Genomic DNA, 16,526 nt, shown 5'->3' on the forward strand with positions numbered 1-16,526 from the left:
ACTCGAGACATCATAACAGCTCTTGCCACAAATGAATCTCAGCATACAAGTGATAAAAACACACTTGAATATGTTGCAGAAAAATAAAGATCAGGTGGGTCGCATATACCTATAGCCACCTCTCTTTTAATTTCTTCATAGGATTCATATACTTAAAGGGATTTTTCTCCTTGAAAAGGTGATATTTAAAAATATGTCACTTTTTAAGGAATTTTATAATCCCCCAATAGTATGTACCGGGGTAATTTCTAAACTGTTTGGTGAAAATGTTGACAATTAAGAATCAGTCACTGGTTATCCATGTGGAATTTAGCTATCTCATATGAATAAACTCTTGATTATTTTACTACAATGTACCATATTAACCAATTTCGGAAATAATTCCTTATTTGTCTTAAAGTTTGATTTGATATAAAGAGCAAACTGAAATGATAAACCAAAGTTCACATTGAACACCAGTGAGGCAATTGTATACAAATATCAAATTCATATATTACAGAATTCATTAAGATATTTGAATTATTCTAATCTTTTAATGTTCCATGGTAGCAATGAAAACAGCAGGTCTTTTATTCTCAGTCATATATTTTATTATATTACAGGAGATGTTATATGTACAATTAGTATATATATATATATATATATATATATATATATATATATATATATATATACATTATATATGTAATTGCATGTGCCAAAAAAATGTATACATACATGAGTAATTCAACCACAGACATATCAATAAATTTGCATTTAATACATTGAATGTAGTCCTTTGATTAAATAATCAACACAGATGGATCCATATGATAATACATGTATTTGTAAAAGAAAAAAAAAAGAGTTCCATTTCTCATACAAACGATATCTGTACAAATATAAAAAAAAAAACAAGAGGCCCAGGGGCCACATCGCTCACCTGAGTCACCTTGGCCCTGCTGTTTTGATTTTTAAATGCTATTTTATCAATATTTATTCTCATGAATAATGTGACCCAAACCTACCTCTAAAGAACACAACATTACTAAAATAAAATCATATAACACAAAGATATGACAAGCATGATATTGCTGTTCTGGATAAGACCAAGGTATGAAGTCATAGGTCTTGGAATGATATGAAAGACCTTGCCATAAGTAATCTATATACAATACATGAAAGCCCTATCTAAAATAGTCCTGGATATACTTAATAAGTTATACTTTCTTAAAAGTAGGTCAAACTCAGAGTTCAGGGTCACAAGGTCAAAGAACATAATATGATTGATTGTTTTAGCTGTTTTCCGCCACACTCAACAATTTTTCAGTTATCTGGTGGTGCCCAGTTTTTATTGGTGGAAGAGAGAACCCAGATACAATGTACCTGGGAAGAGACCACTGACCTTCCGAGAGTAAACTGGGAAACTTTCTCACTTACCGGTGCAAGCAGGATTCGAACCCACGCCAACCACTGAAGAGACATTATTTGTCGAAATGCGCATCTGGTGCATCAAAATTGGTACCGTATAAGTTTTACCTTAAACACAATGTAGTTCAGGACACACTGAATAGGTCAGATTTGTTTTGCCATAAAAATTGTATATACAAGATATGAAAGCTCTAGCTTAAATAGTTCAAGAGATATCTTTAACGATTTTTCCTTTAAATATATCAGCATATAAAACTTTGATCCCCTATTGTTACCACACCATACCTCCCGGGAAATGATTTTAACAAACTTGAATATGCACTATGTCAGGAAGGTTTAATGTAAATTTGTGTGCTTCATACTAAATTTGAAAAGAATTCTGTTATTCGAATCGTAGATTGATCGCTGTTCGTTATCTTCACCTTTCAGTTATAGAATTTAGTTAAAAATATTCAATTGTTAACATCGACGGACTACAACGGACGCAGACCAATAGCAATATGTCATCTGAGTTTACTCAAGTGACCTAAAATTGTATAATTTTTCTAAAGCTTTTGAAAATTGATAATGCTATTAAAGCCTAGTCTGATCCCTTACACTCCATTTCAATAGTTAAGCGTAAAAACAGACTAGAGTGGATGGGGACCAAACTTAAGAAAGCTGTGAGATTAGTTCAATATTCAAACCTACAGTTTTTGAATAATAAGTATTTAACCCAACTGGGATGATTTCATCCAAAATATTTCACTAAAAATATTTGTGGGGATATTAGTTCACACAGACATTATGTTTCAAAATGAGTACGAGTATGGAAATGAACTGGGGTTCAAATTGACTGGCTACGTATACCTAACATGGCTACATCAACAAAGAAAATCACTTGAAGCTGTGGGTTTTTAGGTTATATGTGGGTTTAAGGAATATTTGAAAGTATGCTTGGAAACAAGTATAGTGGGAAAATATGTTAGGAATTATTTAATATTAAATTCATGAGACAGCGATGCAGGAATGCAGTGATAGAGGGACTTAACCATGCACTTTTTTTCTGTGCCGTAAATTGAAGATTTTTAATAAGGGGTTCATCTGAAGCTCTAGTGCTCTGACTTGCCCCAATATCTTCTCAAAGAGCTACGATTTTGGGTTTAGTTCTGCATCTAGTTTTTTAGGAGAAGATTTTAAAAGATTTTCCTTGTATATATTTCACATATAAAACTTAGATCCCCTATTGTGACCCCACTCTACCCCTGTGAGCCATGACCTTTAACAAACTTGAATCTGTACTATATATGAATGTAAAACTTTGATCCTCGATTGTGACCTCACCCTACCCCCGGATACCATGATTTGCACAAAACAGGAACCTTTTATGTGAATTCAACTTTCCTGGTCCAGTGGTTCTTGAAAAGGTTTTTTTTAAATGACCCCACCCTATTTTTGCATACCCTTTATCTATTGATGATGCATACCAAGTTTGATTGAAACTGGCCCAGTGGTTCACTCTGGAGAAGAAAATGAAAATGTGAAAAGTTTACAGAGAGACAGACGACAGGCAAAGGTGATCAGAAAAGCTCATTTGAGCTAAAAAAGTATATAAACATGTTCAATGTTAAACCTGTTTGTTGTATTGCTTAACAGCTTCATTGCCAGCATCTACCCTTACTGAGCTTACAGTGTCAGACCTTGATATCATCATCATCACTCATTTTGACTATCCAGGCCAAATTAATATTTTTGCAAGGGTGAGGCCTGGCTGTCCTGTCGAGGTTGAAGTTTGTACTTCCACACTTGGCGACCCAGTGGATTGATCCTATCCAATCCTCTAAACTCTAGGTCTCGTTTTAGGATCTCATCCCATGTCAGCTTTGGTCTACCTGTGAAGTTTTTTTCTGTTGATCATGATGCATAACATTCTGACAAATCTGCAAAAATATTTAGAGAAGTGATTAGTAAAAGGTCTTCGTAAAAGGTAGCAAGAAATGTACAATTAGATAAAAATCATAATTTCTATTTCTACAAAGTAAGTGTTTATCAAATGATCAGCTGTAAATATTAATTCACATATCAATTATCATTTTTAAAGATTCAAAGTGATACAGATATCATAAACATTTTATGACAAATATATCATAACTTCAGATTGTTTTTATGAAAAACAAATGTATCCCCAGCTCCCCAAATTGGAAGTGCTCCAAATGAAACCTCCAACCCCTTAATGTACTGCATGGTATGGAAGATAAAGCATGAGCAGGAACATAGACATTATGAACTCCAATAATTAAGCCACATAGGAGAAGGGTTCACAAACTATTTTACACCCTCCACCCCTACAATCCACTATATTAGGGACAACATTTGGATCTTTGATCTGTCCCTGCAATATGCACATCGCAAATGGCATTGAAGTATTCTACAAAATTTCAAGTCTATCGGATAAGCCGTATAGGAGAAGTATTCACAAGCTATTTTAACATCCTCCACACCTCTCAGATCTACTATTAACTTTTAGAAAAATAATTGGACCCTCCTGTCCCGACAATATGCACATCTACAAATGGCAATGAAGCATTGTACAAAGTTTCAAATCTATCCAATAAGCCATATAGGAGGAGAAGTGTTGACAAGGTATTTTACATCCTCCACCCCTCTTAGATCTACTATTAACTTTTAGGAAAATAATTGGATCCTTCCGTCCCACCAATATACACATCTACAAATGGCAATGAAGCATTGTACAAAGTTTAAAGTCTATCCGATAAGCCATATAGGAGAAGTGTTCACAAGATTTTGTGGCAGACGGACAGAAAGTACAAAAACAATATATCTCCCCTGAAAGAGGGGAGACATAATTACAGTACTGCAGCAATATTTTCATTGTATTTCAGATGGAGGCTGTCAAAATACAAATTATCAATATACTCTTAAGGTGCAAATCAAAACTTGTATATATATACCTTTTCTCAATACATTTTAATGAGTTTTATTTCATCTCTAGTGGACTCTCTTTAGGACTGGCTCATTTTGCTGGGAATATGGGCATCTAGCTATCCTGGTGCCATGCTCTATTTAATGAATATTGTATTTTCTAGGTTATGTCAAAGCCACTTTTTCTCTTTGATGTAAAATTATGTTTGACTGAAATTAAAGTGAAGGTTATTTAACAAGAAATCTAGTAGACACATTCAAGCAATACCTGTTCCCAATCTAATTAAAATTAGATCTTTGATCCGCTCATGCAATCGCTACACAAAGTGATTGCATGAGCGGATCAAAGATCTAATTTTAATTAGATTGTACCTGTTCCCTACCACTACTAACTATATATTTATTCAACATATGTTCAAATTCAATGGAACCACTGGACTTCATATACTATTTTGTCAAAATGCACAGTATTAATGAAGAGGGTGTTACAACTTACATATACCAGATAAGACGTATCATCAATGTTCTACCTAATATATTAATATCTGCTCTAGAACCTGATTTTCATGCACCCATGTTATGATGGACTGTATTATGGTATTTATCAAGCTCTTTCATCTGTCTGTTAGCTTTTTTAAAAATTCAAAATCTTAGTTTATCAATCCTTATACCCACTCAGGTGATCTAATCAGTAATTAAAAAAACTGATTAATCTTTTTGAACATCATATCTAGCAAAGATACTTACGTACATATGTAACTTTAAAATGATACTTATGCCTTGTTCAAACAGCGGTTTTAATGCATATTTTGAATTAAAATTTTCAAACTTTAATGCGCATCAAATATACTTCGTAGAATAGATATAGGCCCCTGCATAATGACAAATTTGGGTCACATGCATCATACCCCTGGTTAGCTATAGATTTATATTTATGTTAATTTTGACTGAAAAACTAATTTTAAAAAACTTAATTGATCGCTAAAAATAGTGAACATTAAGTAATTAGAAAATGCCAGATGTAGATCTGTGCTCTGCAGAGACATACTGGGTCATATATGCATAAAGAAGAAAAAAACTATAAAACAATTCTCTTTGATCCACTGTAAATTGTTGGAAAATATTCGATCCCTGGGTCAGAAGAACGTGAACAACATTAAATGATAATGAAGTATTGTACACAATGGCCTTCATTTTTGCAGTTACTGCCATTACACCGGAAGTAGGGGGCGTGCTTACTGATGGGGTCCCCCCCAATTGTGGCCCCATCCTACCCCCGGGGGCCATAATTCGAACAAACTTGAATCTGCACTATGTCAGAAAGTTTTCATGTAAAAATCAGTTTTTCTGGCTCAGTGGTTCTTGAGAAGATGTTTAAAGATTTTTCATATATATTTGTATGTAAAACTTTGATCCCCTATTGTGGCCCCATCCAACCCCCGGGGCCCATGATTTGAACAAACTTGAATCTGCATTATGTCAGGAAGCTTTCATGTAAATCTCGATCAGGCCATCATTAAAAATATTTTTGTTTGATGTACTCTAACTCACATTTTTCAAGGTGGGTCGGTAGGTAGGTTTTTTTTTTTTTTTAACGTCATGAAAATTTGTAATATTTTCTTTTAGAATAAGGAGAATTTTCTATTTTTCAAGGGACCCCCCCCCCCCCCAAAGTTTTAAATTGCTGGAAAAAATGGTCGGGTAGGAGCAAATTTGATTGGTCGGTCGGAGTACATCAAATAAATCAATGTTTATTTTTGGCCTCAGCTTTTCTGGCTTAGTGGTTCTTGAGAAGAAGATTTTTAAAGTTTTTCCCTATATATTTGTATGTAAAACTTTGATCCCACCTAGTGGCCCCATCCAACCCCCGGGGCCCATGATTTGAACAAACTTGAATCTGCATTATGTCAGGAAGCTTTCATGTAAATCTCAGGCCATCATTAAAAATATTTTTGTTTGATGTACTCTAACTCACATTTTTCAAGGTGGGTCGGTAGGTAGGGTTTTTTTTTTTTGGTTTTTTTTTAACGTCATGAAAATTTGTAATATTTTCTTTTAGAATAAGGAGAATTTTCTATTTTTCAAGGGACCCCCCCCCAAAGTTTTAAATTGCTGGAAAAAATGGTCGGGTAGGAGCAAATTTGATTGGTCGGTCGGAGTACATCAAACAAATCAATGTTTATTTTTGGCCTCAGCTTTTCTGGCTTAGTGGTTCTTGAGAAGAAGATTTTTAAAGTTTTCCCCTATATATTTGTATGTAAAACTTTGATCCCCCCTTGTGGCCCCATCCTACCCCCGGGGGCCATGATTTGAACAAACTTGAATCTGCAATATGTCAGGAAGCTTTCAGGTAAATTTCAGCTCTTCTGGCCCAGTGGTTCTTGAGAAGAAGATTTTTAAATGACCCCACCCTATTTTTGTGATTATCTCTCCTTTGAAAGGGACATGGCCCTTCATTTGAACAAACTTGAAAGCCCTTCACCCAAGGATGCTTTTGGCCAAGTTTGGTTGAAATTGGCCCAGTGGTTCTGGAGAAGAAGTCGAAAATGTGAAAAGTTTACAGACGGACAGACATACAGACGACAGACAAAATGTGATCAGAAAAGCTCACTTGAACCTTTGGTTCAGGTGAGCTAAAAATCAATTAAAATATGCAAATTCATTTTTGGGTTGAATGTATTAATTGTTACACAATTTACTACATGTATATGTATCTATAGTTTACAAATCATTACATTTTGCTAAATGATATAATTATTCTACACATATCATCTAAGATTTTAATTATACAAAATAAGATCATATAAAATCTGTAAATAAATTATGGATCAACAAAATTGTTAAATACTAAGATCTGCTTTCATATTTACTGTACTTAAGGCCACATAGAATTTCATATTTACAGATTATCATCCACGCCCACCCCTCTCAAAATTATCCACCCCATTGTTTTTTATTCTACCTTTTTTTTTTAAAAAGAAGTTGAGAACAAATATTTGGCTTGTATATCAAACATTTAGAGCATTTCAATGACTGACCCTAACATTTTGGCATGTTGTGGTTATATTTGACATGTTTCTATTATAAGGGTACCCAAAGATGTGGTAGTTGTGAAGGACTGTTGCAGTGTGATATGCATTTGGTCAAGTGACTGCACATGTATGCCTTGTTAAAATTGATTAATGGAGATGCTATTGAATGTGAAAGTATGCGATACCATGCCATTTCCCAATTCTGTGTTTGGAACTTTTATTATTGAGTGTGCGTGTCTTAGACTAGAAGAAGATGATGGCAAACTGAATTGAATAATGTTAAGCAAAAGAACTACAGTACAGTGACTGTTGCTTTGTGGTACAATGATGGTAATTATGACTCATTAATTAACGGATACGGCAATGGCATATCCTGATCCTGCATAAACTGCATATTCAAACAAGAGGCCCATGGGCCACATCGCTCACCTGATTCACCTTGGCCCATATTTAAAGATTTGTTCTATATATTCGCTTCTAAAACTTTGATCCCTATTTAAGTATTGTGGCCCAACCTACTCACGGGGCCATGATTTCTCCTACCTAAAATCTAACTCCAAAAAACCCCACACAAACATAGCTTGTAAAAGGGATAGGAGGACGTGCCTGGTGTTTAATAATTCAATGTGTACAGGCATTAGAAAAATGTGTATATGCAAAAACATACTTTAAATTGTATGCAAAATGATACCCATGTCTAGTCCTATTATAACATTGGAAGGAAAATTTGATCTGGCCACCATTGCTACACGACATTTTAAGTTACGAAAAATAAAAAATTTACATATGAACACCTAGGCTGTGTCAAGCTGAATGAGCTAGTTTGTGCAGAACAAACAAAAATTACACCAAACACAGCGACACCTTTTCGAAATTTTATTTTTACAAACTTGAATCTGCACTACAGAGCTGTATGTCAGGAAGCTTTCATGTAAATTATGTAAACTGCTCTGGCCTAATGGTTCTTGAGAAGAAGATTTTTATGGCCTCATTCTACCCCAGGGGGTCATGATTTTAACAAACCTGAATCTGCACTATGTCAGGAAGTTTTTATGTAAATTTGTACTTTCCTAGCCCAGTGTTTCTTGAGAAGATGATTTTTAAAGATTTTCCCTTTATATTTGTATGTAAAATATTTGATCCCCTATTGTGGCCCCATCCTACCTATGGGGGTCATGATTTGAACAAACTTCAATCTACACTATGTCAGGAAGTTTTCATGTAAATTTCAGCTCTTCTGGCCCAGTGGTTCTTTAGGAGAAAATTTTTAAATGACCCAACCCTATTTTTGCAATTTTGTAATTATATCTTCCCTTTGAAAGGGGGTGTGGCCCTTTATTTGAACTAACTTGAAAGCCCTTCACAAAGGATGCTTTTTGTCAAGTTTGGTTGAAATTGGCCCAGTGGTTCTTGAGAAGAAGTCAGAAATGTGAAAGTTTACAGACAGACGGACAACAGGGGATTGGAAAAGCTCATTTAAACTTTCAGCTCAGGTGAGCTAAAAATTACTATTATTCAAAAAAGCGCAAAAGAATGTTCAACTTCAGTGTTACATGAAAATGTACTTCAAAATCACTTAAAAACAATTATAATATTGTTGTATGAAAATTTTCTGTCCAAAGAAAACAATGTAAAAAAAAAATATGAAGTAATCTACACTCTACAGCAACATGCGAGTATAATGAACGGGAAATATATATTCTGAAAAATAAAAAAATACACCACCTGCCCCATTTTTTTTCCAAGCAAGGATGGAAATCTAAAAAATAATTTTATGACTATGTGGCCTAAAATATTTTGTATACTTACTAATTTCAAAACTCGAAAAGGAAATGTTATCCATGTGAAGCACTCTGTTCATCCTCTGGGGAAGACAATCTTTGATTTGCAGTTTGTGTCATGACTACACCATGATATCTTCTAATCTCGTCATACTATCAGAAAGTAGTTTTGGCAGTTGGCAAGTGTATCAATGGTGTAACTTCTTCATGATCAGATCTTCTATACTGTGTCATATTCAGCATAAAGTAACACGGGCTATCATCTAGTTCTGAGGTACCGAGGAAGGGCTGTTTTTCTCAACACAGCCTTTCTTCTGGTATTCTTAGGGATACTTTATTCATCTTTTAATTACATTTCCTTCTTGGAGATTAAAAGTTGAAGACCACTGAAAGAAAAAGAAGTGATTTAATGAGTTCCATGTACAACTGTAGTTTATCGAATATGCTGACCAGAATATTATCTAACTGTAGCCCCCCTCCCCGATCAAGCATGCAATGTCATACATGTATCTGAAATCAATACTTATAAAAATTAATTAAAATTAAAATGTTCAAATCTACAATCTTGTTACACATCTCCTATATTTTTTACTTATCATAACTTTGAATTTTTAATAAGTGTGTCCTTTTGTCCACAAACTTTAACAACCCCTCATAAACAATTTACAAATATGATATCAGAAATAATAATCTAAAAACATTATCCTGTTGTTCATAGATGCCATCAACACTAAGAGTATAACAAATAACAAAAGCTCTCCTCACATTGTCCCATTCTGAAAGAAATGATGTGCTTATATCCCCAAAGGCAGGGGGTTACCCTGAATTGTGTCTAGAGAGAGGAATAATATTTATGGAATTAACCAAAAAATTAGTTATAAATTTTTAAAATTTTTAGCTATGAATTCATGTTAAAAAATTGGTAGCTCAGTGGTAACAGAGCATTTGCTTCATGATGAAGAAATCATGGTTTCGAGCCATGCTAATGTACTTTATTTAGGGTGTAAATGTAGGTAGTGAGGTGAATGCTCCATCGTCATATTTAGCATTCAAAAGAGAAAGTTGCTGGTCTTTCAGATGAGACCTTCAAACACCACATGCATGCGTCTAAATGTGTCGCACTTCATATTACTGAAATGTTCTCTACAGGTATTATACTAAAATCAAACAAACACATATAATCATATACATGTTAAAAATCTTAATTTTAGAATTTTCTTCTTCTGACAAAATGATGCGCAAGCATATAAATGGAAGCTATGCCACTATATGTCATGACACTGTACAGCTTGATCAGTTTATACATCACATAAACAATCACAGATGTAAACAATCAAGAAAAACTCAGTACACAACATCATCCCTTAATTTTGTATTGTAGCTGAAGATCATTCTTCCAAGATCGAAATGCAGCTTGGAAATGATTAGCGAGGGTTGAATTATTCTTAAAAAGTAGATTGAAAGCAAAAGGTAACTGCCAAAGTTACCAGGAGACAATAATCCATACATCGTTCGAATTTCCTCCACTGCCACCTAAAGTGCACGTGTAAACCACGCGTGTGACACCACAGCTCGACAGGCTACATTGTAAACAAGTAAAACGCATTCAGAGTAATAGTTTTACATATCATATTCTGTTTGGTTTATAGTCTTAGTAGTTACATACCTATGCGGTACGCCTGTACCTTGTACGTACTACAAGCAGTGCGGCGTAATGTACATTTGCATCCTCAGGGATTTCAACCCGGACAAAGTGGAACATGCCAATCCGAATACATATACATCTTTCTTTTTTATTTTTGCATTTTTATTTATTTTTCTATTTATTATTTATGTAATGGCGTTGGAAAAAACTTCAAAGTATGGAGACAGATGTAAAGGGGTATACGTTCCAATCATCCAAAAAATGTGCCGTGTGGGGGTGGGGTAGGGGGGTTGGTTCCTAAGGACCTGGCGCATTTCTTTTTGTGAAATTTTATCCAAAATCAATATGAATTCTTAGTATACAGAGTACATTAACTGCAAAGATTATATTTCAAAAAGAAAAAAACCCCAAACAGTTCACACAGATTTATCACTTTTATCATCGAAATTTTCAGTAACTCGGGTACTCTGTCGCTTGTACATAACACGATCGGTATGAAACACCATTTAATCAATCTATGTAATAAAAAACCCATTGATAACATGCAAAAAATTTCTTTCAACCGTGTTTACTTACCTCAGATGGGCCAACTTCTTTCCCTGGAAAACTCCATTATGATGATATCACAAATGACGTCATTTAAAACAGAGCATGCGCACTTCGAAAGTGTGTAAGCCATGCTCGCAAGGAAAAAAGATGGACGAGTGCTAAATCTTTACACACCTGTTACACACATCTCATAAATCCTGTTAAGTAAACACTTCAGGATTTTGATGGTAGATGACCTATTTAATGATTTTATGCTGATTTTTATAAAAATCCAACTGAACACCACCATTTCCGTGTTCCTTTGGCCGACCCCGTGTTGATTTACACGTGTGCCTTCTTATTCACTGGTTCAATTGACAGGGCTTACAAACACACGCACACACACACACACACACACACACGGCGTGACGCACCGCCACGCACACAGATTATATACTTTAATAAGATTCCCTCAGAATGATGTTTCAAAATATCCAATAGGTAAAGAAAATGTCTACATTAATGTGGGGATCGACAAAGTGCCTATTATAACGTTTGAAGAGGGCGGGGCTTCAGAAGAGACCGCACCCAGCTCAGAAGTGCCAGAACGGCCGAAGCTACCGGCCAAAGTCAAGGCTTCGTACGAAAATACTCTGATCCACGAAATCGCCATCAACGAACTGGCATATGTAGTGGCGGAAAATTCTAAAGACAACAACAGACAACTGAAGGACCAGTTCAAAGTACAGTGTTTGTTATATACAGTGAAATCATTAGATTTCGTGGGGTCTCAAATATCGCGCATTTTGTGGATACCTCGATCTACCCCGCGAATTTCAAACCACAATAATTTACACAGCTTATGTGATGTTTCAGTGTATAGAAATCATATCTACGAATACATCCTACGAAACTGTTAAATCTTTACAATTGGTCCCCACGATTTTGAATGATTCCGCAGTTCACCTGTACATTCATGAATTAAATTACTGGGTGTAAAAGCTTGTCTTCTTTTCAGCAACTAAAATACGGACAGCATGCCAGATGTGATATTGCAAAGAAGGCAGAAAATCATTCCAAAAACAGATTCAAATCTCTCTATGCTTGTAAGTTTATTCCAGCTTACATAATTTACAAGGAAGAGTAGAAAGTAGAAATTAAAATTAAGATCCCTATGCAAGAGGAAGATCTATAATGAAAAGTTTCTGTTTGAATCAGATGATCATAGCAGAGTCAAGCTGAAGAAAGACGAAAGCGGAAAATCGGACTACATCAACGCTAACTACATTGATGTAAGGAATGTGTTCAACATTTTGAAATGTTCACGTCAGGCTGTGAAATATATTCTCACTTATAACGGATTTTCTTACTTAGTATTGACTTATAACGGATTTTCTAACTTAGTATTGTTCATGTACAGCTTAACCAAGTGATCACATTTGTTAATATGAAAAATGTTTCATTTAACTGCAGGGCGTGGAGGAGCCCGGTCAATACATTGCCTGCCAAGGTAACTCTGTCTATCTTTCTGTGTCTCTATCTGTCTGTCTGTCTGACTGTGTGTGTCTGTCTCTCTCTCTCTTTGTCCATCTCTGTCTGTGTGTCTTTGTCTGTCTGTGCGTCTGTCTGTCTCTGCCTCTGTGTGTGTGTGTGTCTGTCTCTCTCTATTTCTCCCTTTGTGTATATCTCTCTCTGTCTTTGTCTCTCTTCCACATAACACGTTCGATGCAGTATCTGGGTTCATCAGAGATCAATACAATGTTGAAAATATCCATTCTGATTTCCAGGTCCTAAAATTAACACGATGACCGACCACTGGTTAATGATTTGGGAGGAGGGTGTCTGTATTGTGGTAGCCCTCGCCAACGTATACGAGAACGGGAAGGTTTGTATCTCTACAGATACTTAGCTATATCGTATTTTGGTGTATACAGAACACAGCTATCTATTTCGTATTTTGTAAATTTGATAACGTATTTGAAATTTCGAGAGAAAAATATTTGAATAGGAAGGAAGACAGTTTCCCCGTTATAAATTTTTATCATTGTTTCTGATGCAGGAGAAATGTCATCAGTACTGGCCGGACGGAGACAAAAATGCCCACGCCGGAAAGTTTGTTATCAGACAACAGAATAGAAAGGACTATTCTTTTTACTGTGTCCGGTACTGGTCAGTACTAAACAGAAAGGTAAAAGTTACTATATCATCTTTAATATATTTATTATGTACCTGTTACCGTTACCTGTGTCTCACTGTCATAACGTGTACCTGCAAATGCACCTTTGTCATAACGTGTACCTGCAAGTGCACCTTTGTCATAGTGTGTACCTGCAAGTGCATCTCTGTCATAATGTGTACCTGTAAGTGCATCTTTGTCATAACGTGCACCCGCAAGTGCACCTTTGTCATAACGTGTACCTGTAAATTTTATTATGTTCCCCGTGTCTTTTTTCGTAACATATACCTGTAAATGTTCCATGCGTCATTTTTTAAAACGTGCAGCTGTAAATATTACCTGTTTCTTACGTATATCTGAAAATTTTACCTGTTTCTTTTTGCCGTAAGTTTTCCTGTGAATGTTACCCTGTTTTCCTGTCATAACACGTAATTGTAAGTGTACCTGTGTATTTCTGTCGTAAAATGTACCTAGACATATTACCTACGTCTTTTTGTCGTACCTCATCAGACTAAGGAAGAGCGGACAGTGGTACAGTTTCACTTCCGGGAGTGGCCGGACCATGGTGCCCCTGAGGCGCTCAGTCTCCTCACATTCCAGGCCCACATTCGGAAAGAGAAGAGTAGAATGGTTGGCCGAGTGCTAGTTCATTGCAGGTGCGTGTATTCGCTATGAATTTCTTCACGTGATCGCTTTAGATACTTCTGGAATTACAGGTGCACATATTTCTTGTAGCGCATTCTAAAGGAAAACTTCTTTCTTTGATTCTGTATTTCGTTTCGTTCAGTGCTGGAGTGGGTCGCACCGGGACGTTTCTCGCACTAGATTCTCTGTTCGAAAGTGGAAGAAAAACAGGAAAAGTTAACGTTTTCGAATACGTCAAACAGATGAGGACTTGTAGAATGAATATGGTTCAAACCGAGGTAACGCTAGGGAAAATTAACCAGAACAGAATTAAACGTGTTCGAATTAGATTTCTTCATGAGGGATTCACTGAGTACACCAAATGAAAATTTTCTTGTAGGGTCAGTATGTATTTGTGCACGAAGCCCTTTTTGAAGCCTTCCGGTACAAAAAACATGCATTATCTTACCGAGAATTTTCTAAGGAGTTTAAGAAATTAAGTGGCGGGGACCAGCCGATGAATGAAACTCCCTTAAGATTGGAGTACAATGTAAGTATGACTTAACACTGAACTGTATTTTGTTGTAAAAAAAAATTACAACATGATCATAGTTTATTTTACTATGAACTCCTTCTATTCTAAAGGAAGTTGAATCCCTGAAACCGTCTTATCCCGAGTCGAGATACAAAGCGGCGCTGAAGCCCATCAACAAAACCCGCAACAGAGAGGACGAAGCTATGCCAGGTGGGTCGTTTCTTCAGAATGTACGTTATTTGTATCAAAGACATTGGAAGCATTGGGTTATTACTCCAATTTTTTATATTTCCCCCATCAGGTGCAAAAATGTGAGAGAGAAAATTATTTGTTCGATCTTTTACACCAAGTTGAAAGGCCGCATGCGCGATACAGTGCTTATACGGAAATACAGTTAAACCTCGTTATCTCAAACTCGATGGGTCCGAATTTTTTTCTTCGAGATATCCAAGGATTCGAGATATCGAGGGTAAAATTCTGAAAGATTAAGTGTTTGAAACTTCCGAATCACTTCGACATATCCATGGTATTCGAAATGCATGTATCGGTGTTCGGGATACCGAAATTCAACTGTATATAATACAATGAAACAACACATATTTATTTCTAACAAAATATTGGTATGTTATCAAATATTGGTATGTTATCATGTGTAACTTTTCATTAAACTTAATTCCCAAACTTAAGTGTTTCACAACTTTTTCCTTGTACAGTGGATGACTATCGAGTGATCTTAACGACCCCTGTTGTCGGACGGAACGACTACGTCAATGCAGTGTTCATCTCGGTTAGTGTATATATACTGCTGTGTCGATTTCTTCTTGGAATATGTATAAATATCATTGAGTAATTAGATAAGCATTTCTTTGTTTTATCCAGACACATACGGAGGCTAACGCGCTCATTATCACTTGTTCACCGCTATCACACAATGTAGGCGACATTTGGCGGCTGGTTCATGACCATAACGTGGATGCTATAGTTCTTATGGGATCGTCAGGACTTCCGGAAGTACAAAGCAGTATTGTTAAAATAAACACATGCAATGCTCATATTATCTGTTGAATTTTTAAGTTTCCAACTTTGCTGTAATTGATTGCTGAAATCTTTCCATTTCTCATTCCCTCAGTTTTCTCACTGGCTGCCTTCCACTGAAGAAACAGTGGAATTTGATCCTTTCTTTGTCCGGAGAGCTATAAGTTTCGCTGGTCACGAAGAAATCGTCGAATCCACAGCCAAATTTCACGTCCAGGTACAGTGTAGGCATGCGCAGATCACATCAAAATTCAACTAATTTACCAATCTCTCACCAGAGGGCGCATTACGCTATGCTACAACACTTCTGTCAACGTCTAAATGTCAAGATTCTCGGCTAAACTTACCTATACCTATAGCATCATGAATAATAATTTTATAAGTTTTATGCTTTAAATCTTAAAGTAGGTTCACAAAAACAACGAATTCCATGATTATTCTAGTATTATTGAATGAATGAATATTTATATAAACCTTCTAATTCGCTCAGGTGTCTCATATTTACCATCTTCTGATTTTAAAAAATTCAGAGAAGCGTTTGATTTGCTCAGATATTATCATTACAGTTCGATATGCTAAGTTAGTTTTTGTACATTTTGATATAACTTTTTAGACGTTGACAGAGGTATTGATGGAGCGTAGCGGGAACGATAACTCTGGGTTGAGATTGCTAATTTACGTCATTTGAGATCATATTTTGTCAATTTCCAGGAAAGCCAAGAAGTAGAGGAGGTTAAAATATTTGAGTTCCTCAATTGGAATTTAAATGACACGTACCCAACGTCGCCAAAAATGATGGTGAAAATGATCGAACATGTTCACGACTGGCGGAAAACTC

General features: G+C 35.7%; 1 protein-coding gene and 1 long non-coding RNA gene across 3 annotated transcripts in view; one reads left to right on the top strand and one right to left on the bottom strand.

Annotated features, from left to right (window-relative positions):
* The window catches only part of LOC125678527 (receptor-type tyrosine-protein phosphatase T-like), a 32,244-nt gene that overhangs the window by 11,075 nt on the left and 4,643 nt on the right, over positions 1 to 16,526 (top strand). For both annotated transcript variants that reach the window (XM_048917049.2, XM_048917050.2), the window contains exons 9-22: positions 11,820 to 12,061; positions 12,337 to 12,424; positions 12,537 to 12,610; positions 12,792 to 12,828; positions 13,106 to 13,203; positions 13,378 to 13,506; positions 14,005 to 14,150; positions 14,282 to 14,417; positions 14,519 to 14,668; positions 14,764 to 14,863; positions 15,367 to 15,440; positions 15,533 to 15,664; positions 15,783 to 15,905; positions 16,400 to 16,526. The exon at positions 16,400 to 16,526 is cut by the window's right edge and continues 34 nt beyond it. In XM_048917049.2, the coding sequence (XP_048773006.2) occupies positions 11,820 to 12,061; positions 12,337 to 12,424; positions 12,537 to 12,610; positions 12,792 to 12,828; positions 13,106 to 13,203; positions 13,378 to 13,506; positions 14,005 to 14,150; positions 14,282 to 14,417; positions 14,519 to 14,668; positions 14,764 to 14,863; positions 15,367 to 15,440; positions 15,533 to 15,664; positions 15,783 to 15,905; positions 16,400 to 16,526 (1,656 nt within the window). The remainder of the gene's footprint in view (positions 1 to 11,819; positions 12,062 to 12,336; positions 12,425 to 12,536; positions 12,611 to 12,791; positions 12,829 to 13,105; positions 13,204 to 13,377; positions 13,507 to 14,004; positions 14,151 to 14,281; positions 14,418 to 14,518; positions 14,669 to 14,763; positions 14,864 to 15,366; positions 15,441 to 15,532; positions 15,665 to 15,782; positions 15,906 to 16,399) is intronic.
* On the bottom strand, positions 1,559 to 11,784 carry LOC125656124 (uncharacterized). Its single transcript, XR_008800208.1, has 2 exons — positions 9,174 to 11,784; positions 1,559 to 3,329 (listed from the first exon to the last, which is right to left on the bottom strand). It is a non-coding gene; the product is annotated as an uncharacterized LOC125656124 (long non-coding RNA).

This window comes from Ostrea edulis, chromosome 2, assembly GCF_947568905.1.
Source record: "Ostrea edulis chromosome 2, xbOstEdul1.1, whole genome shotgun sequence".
Taxonomy (NCBI): Eukaryota; Metazoa; Mollusca; class Bivalvia; order Ostreida; family Ostreidae; genus Ostrea; species Ostrea edulis.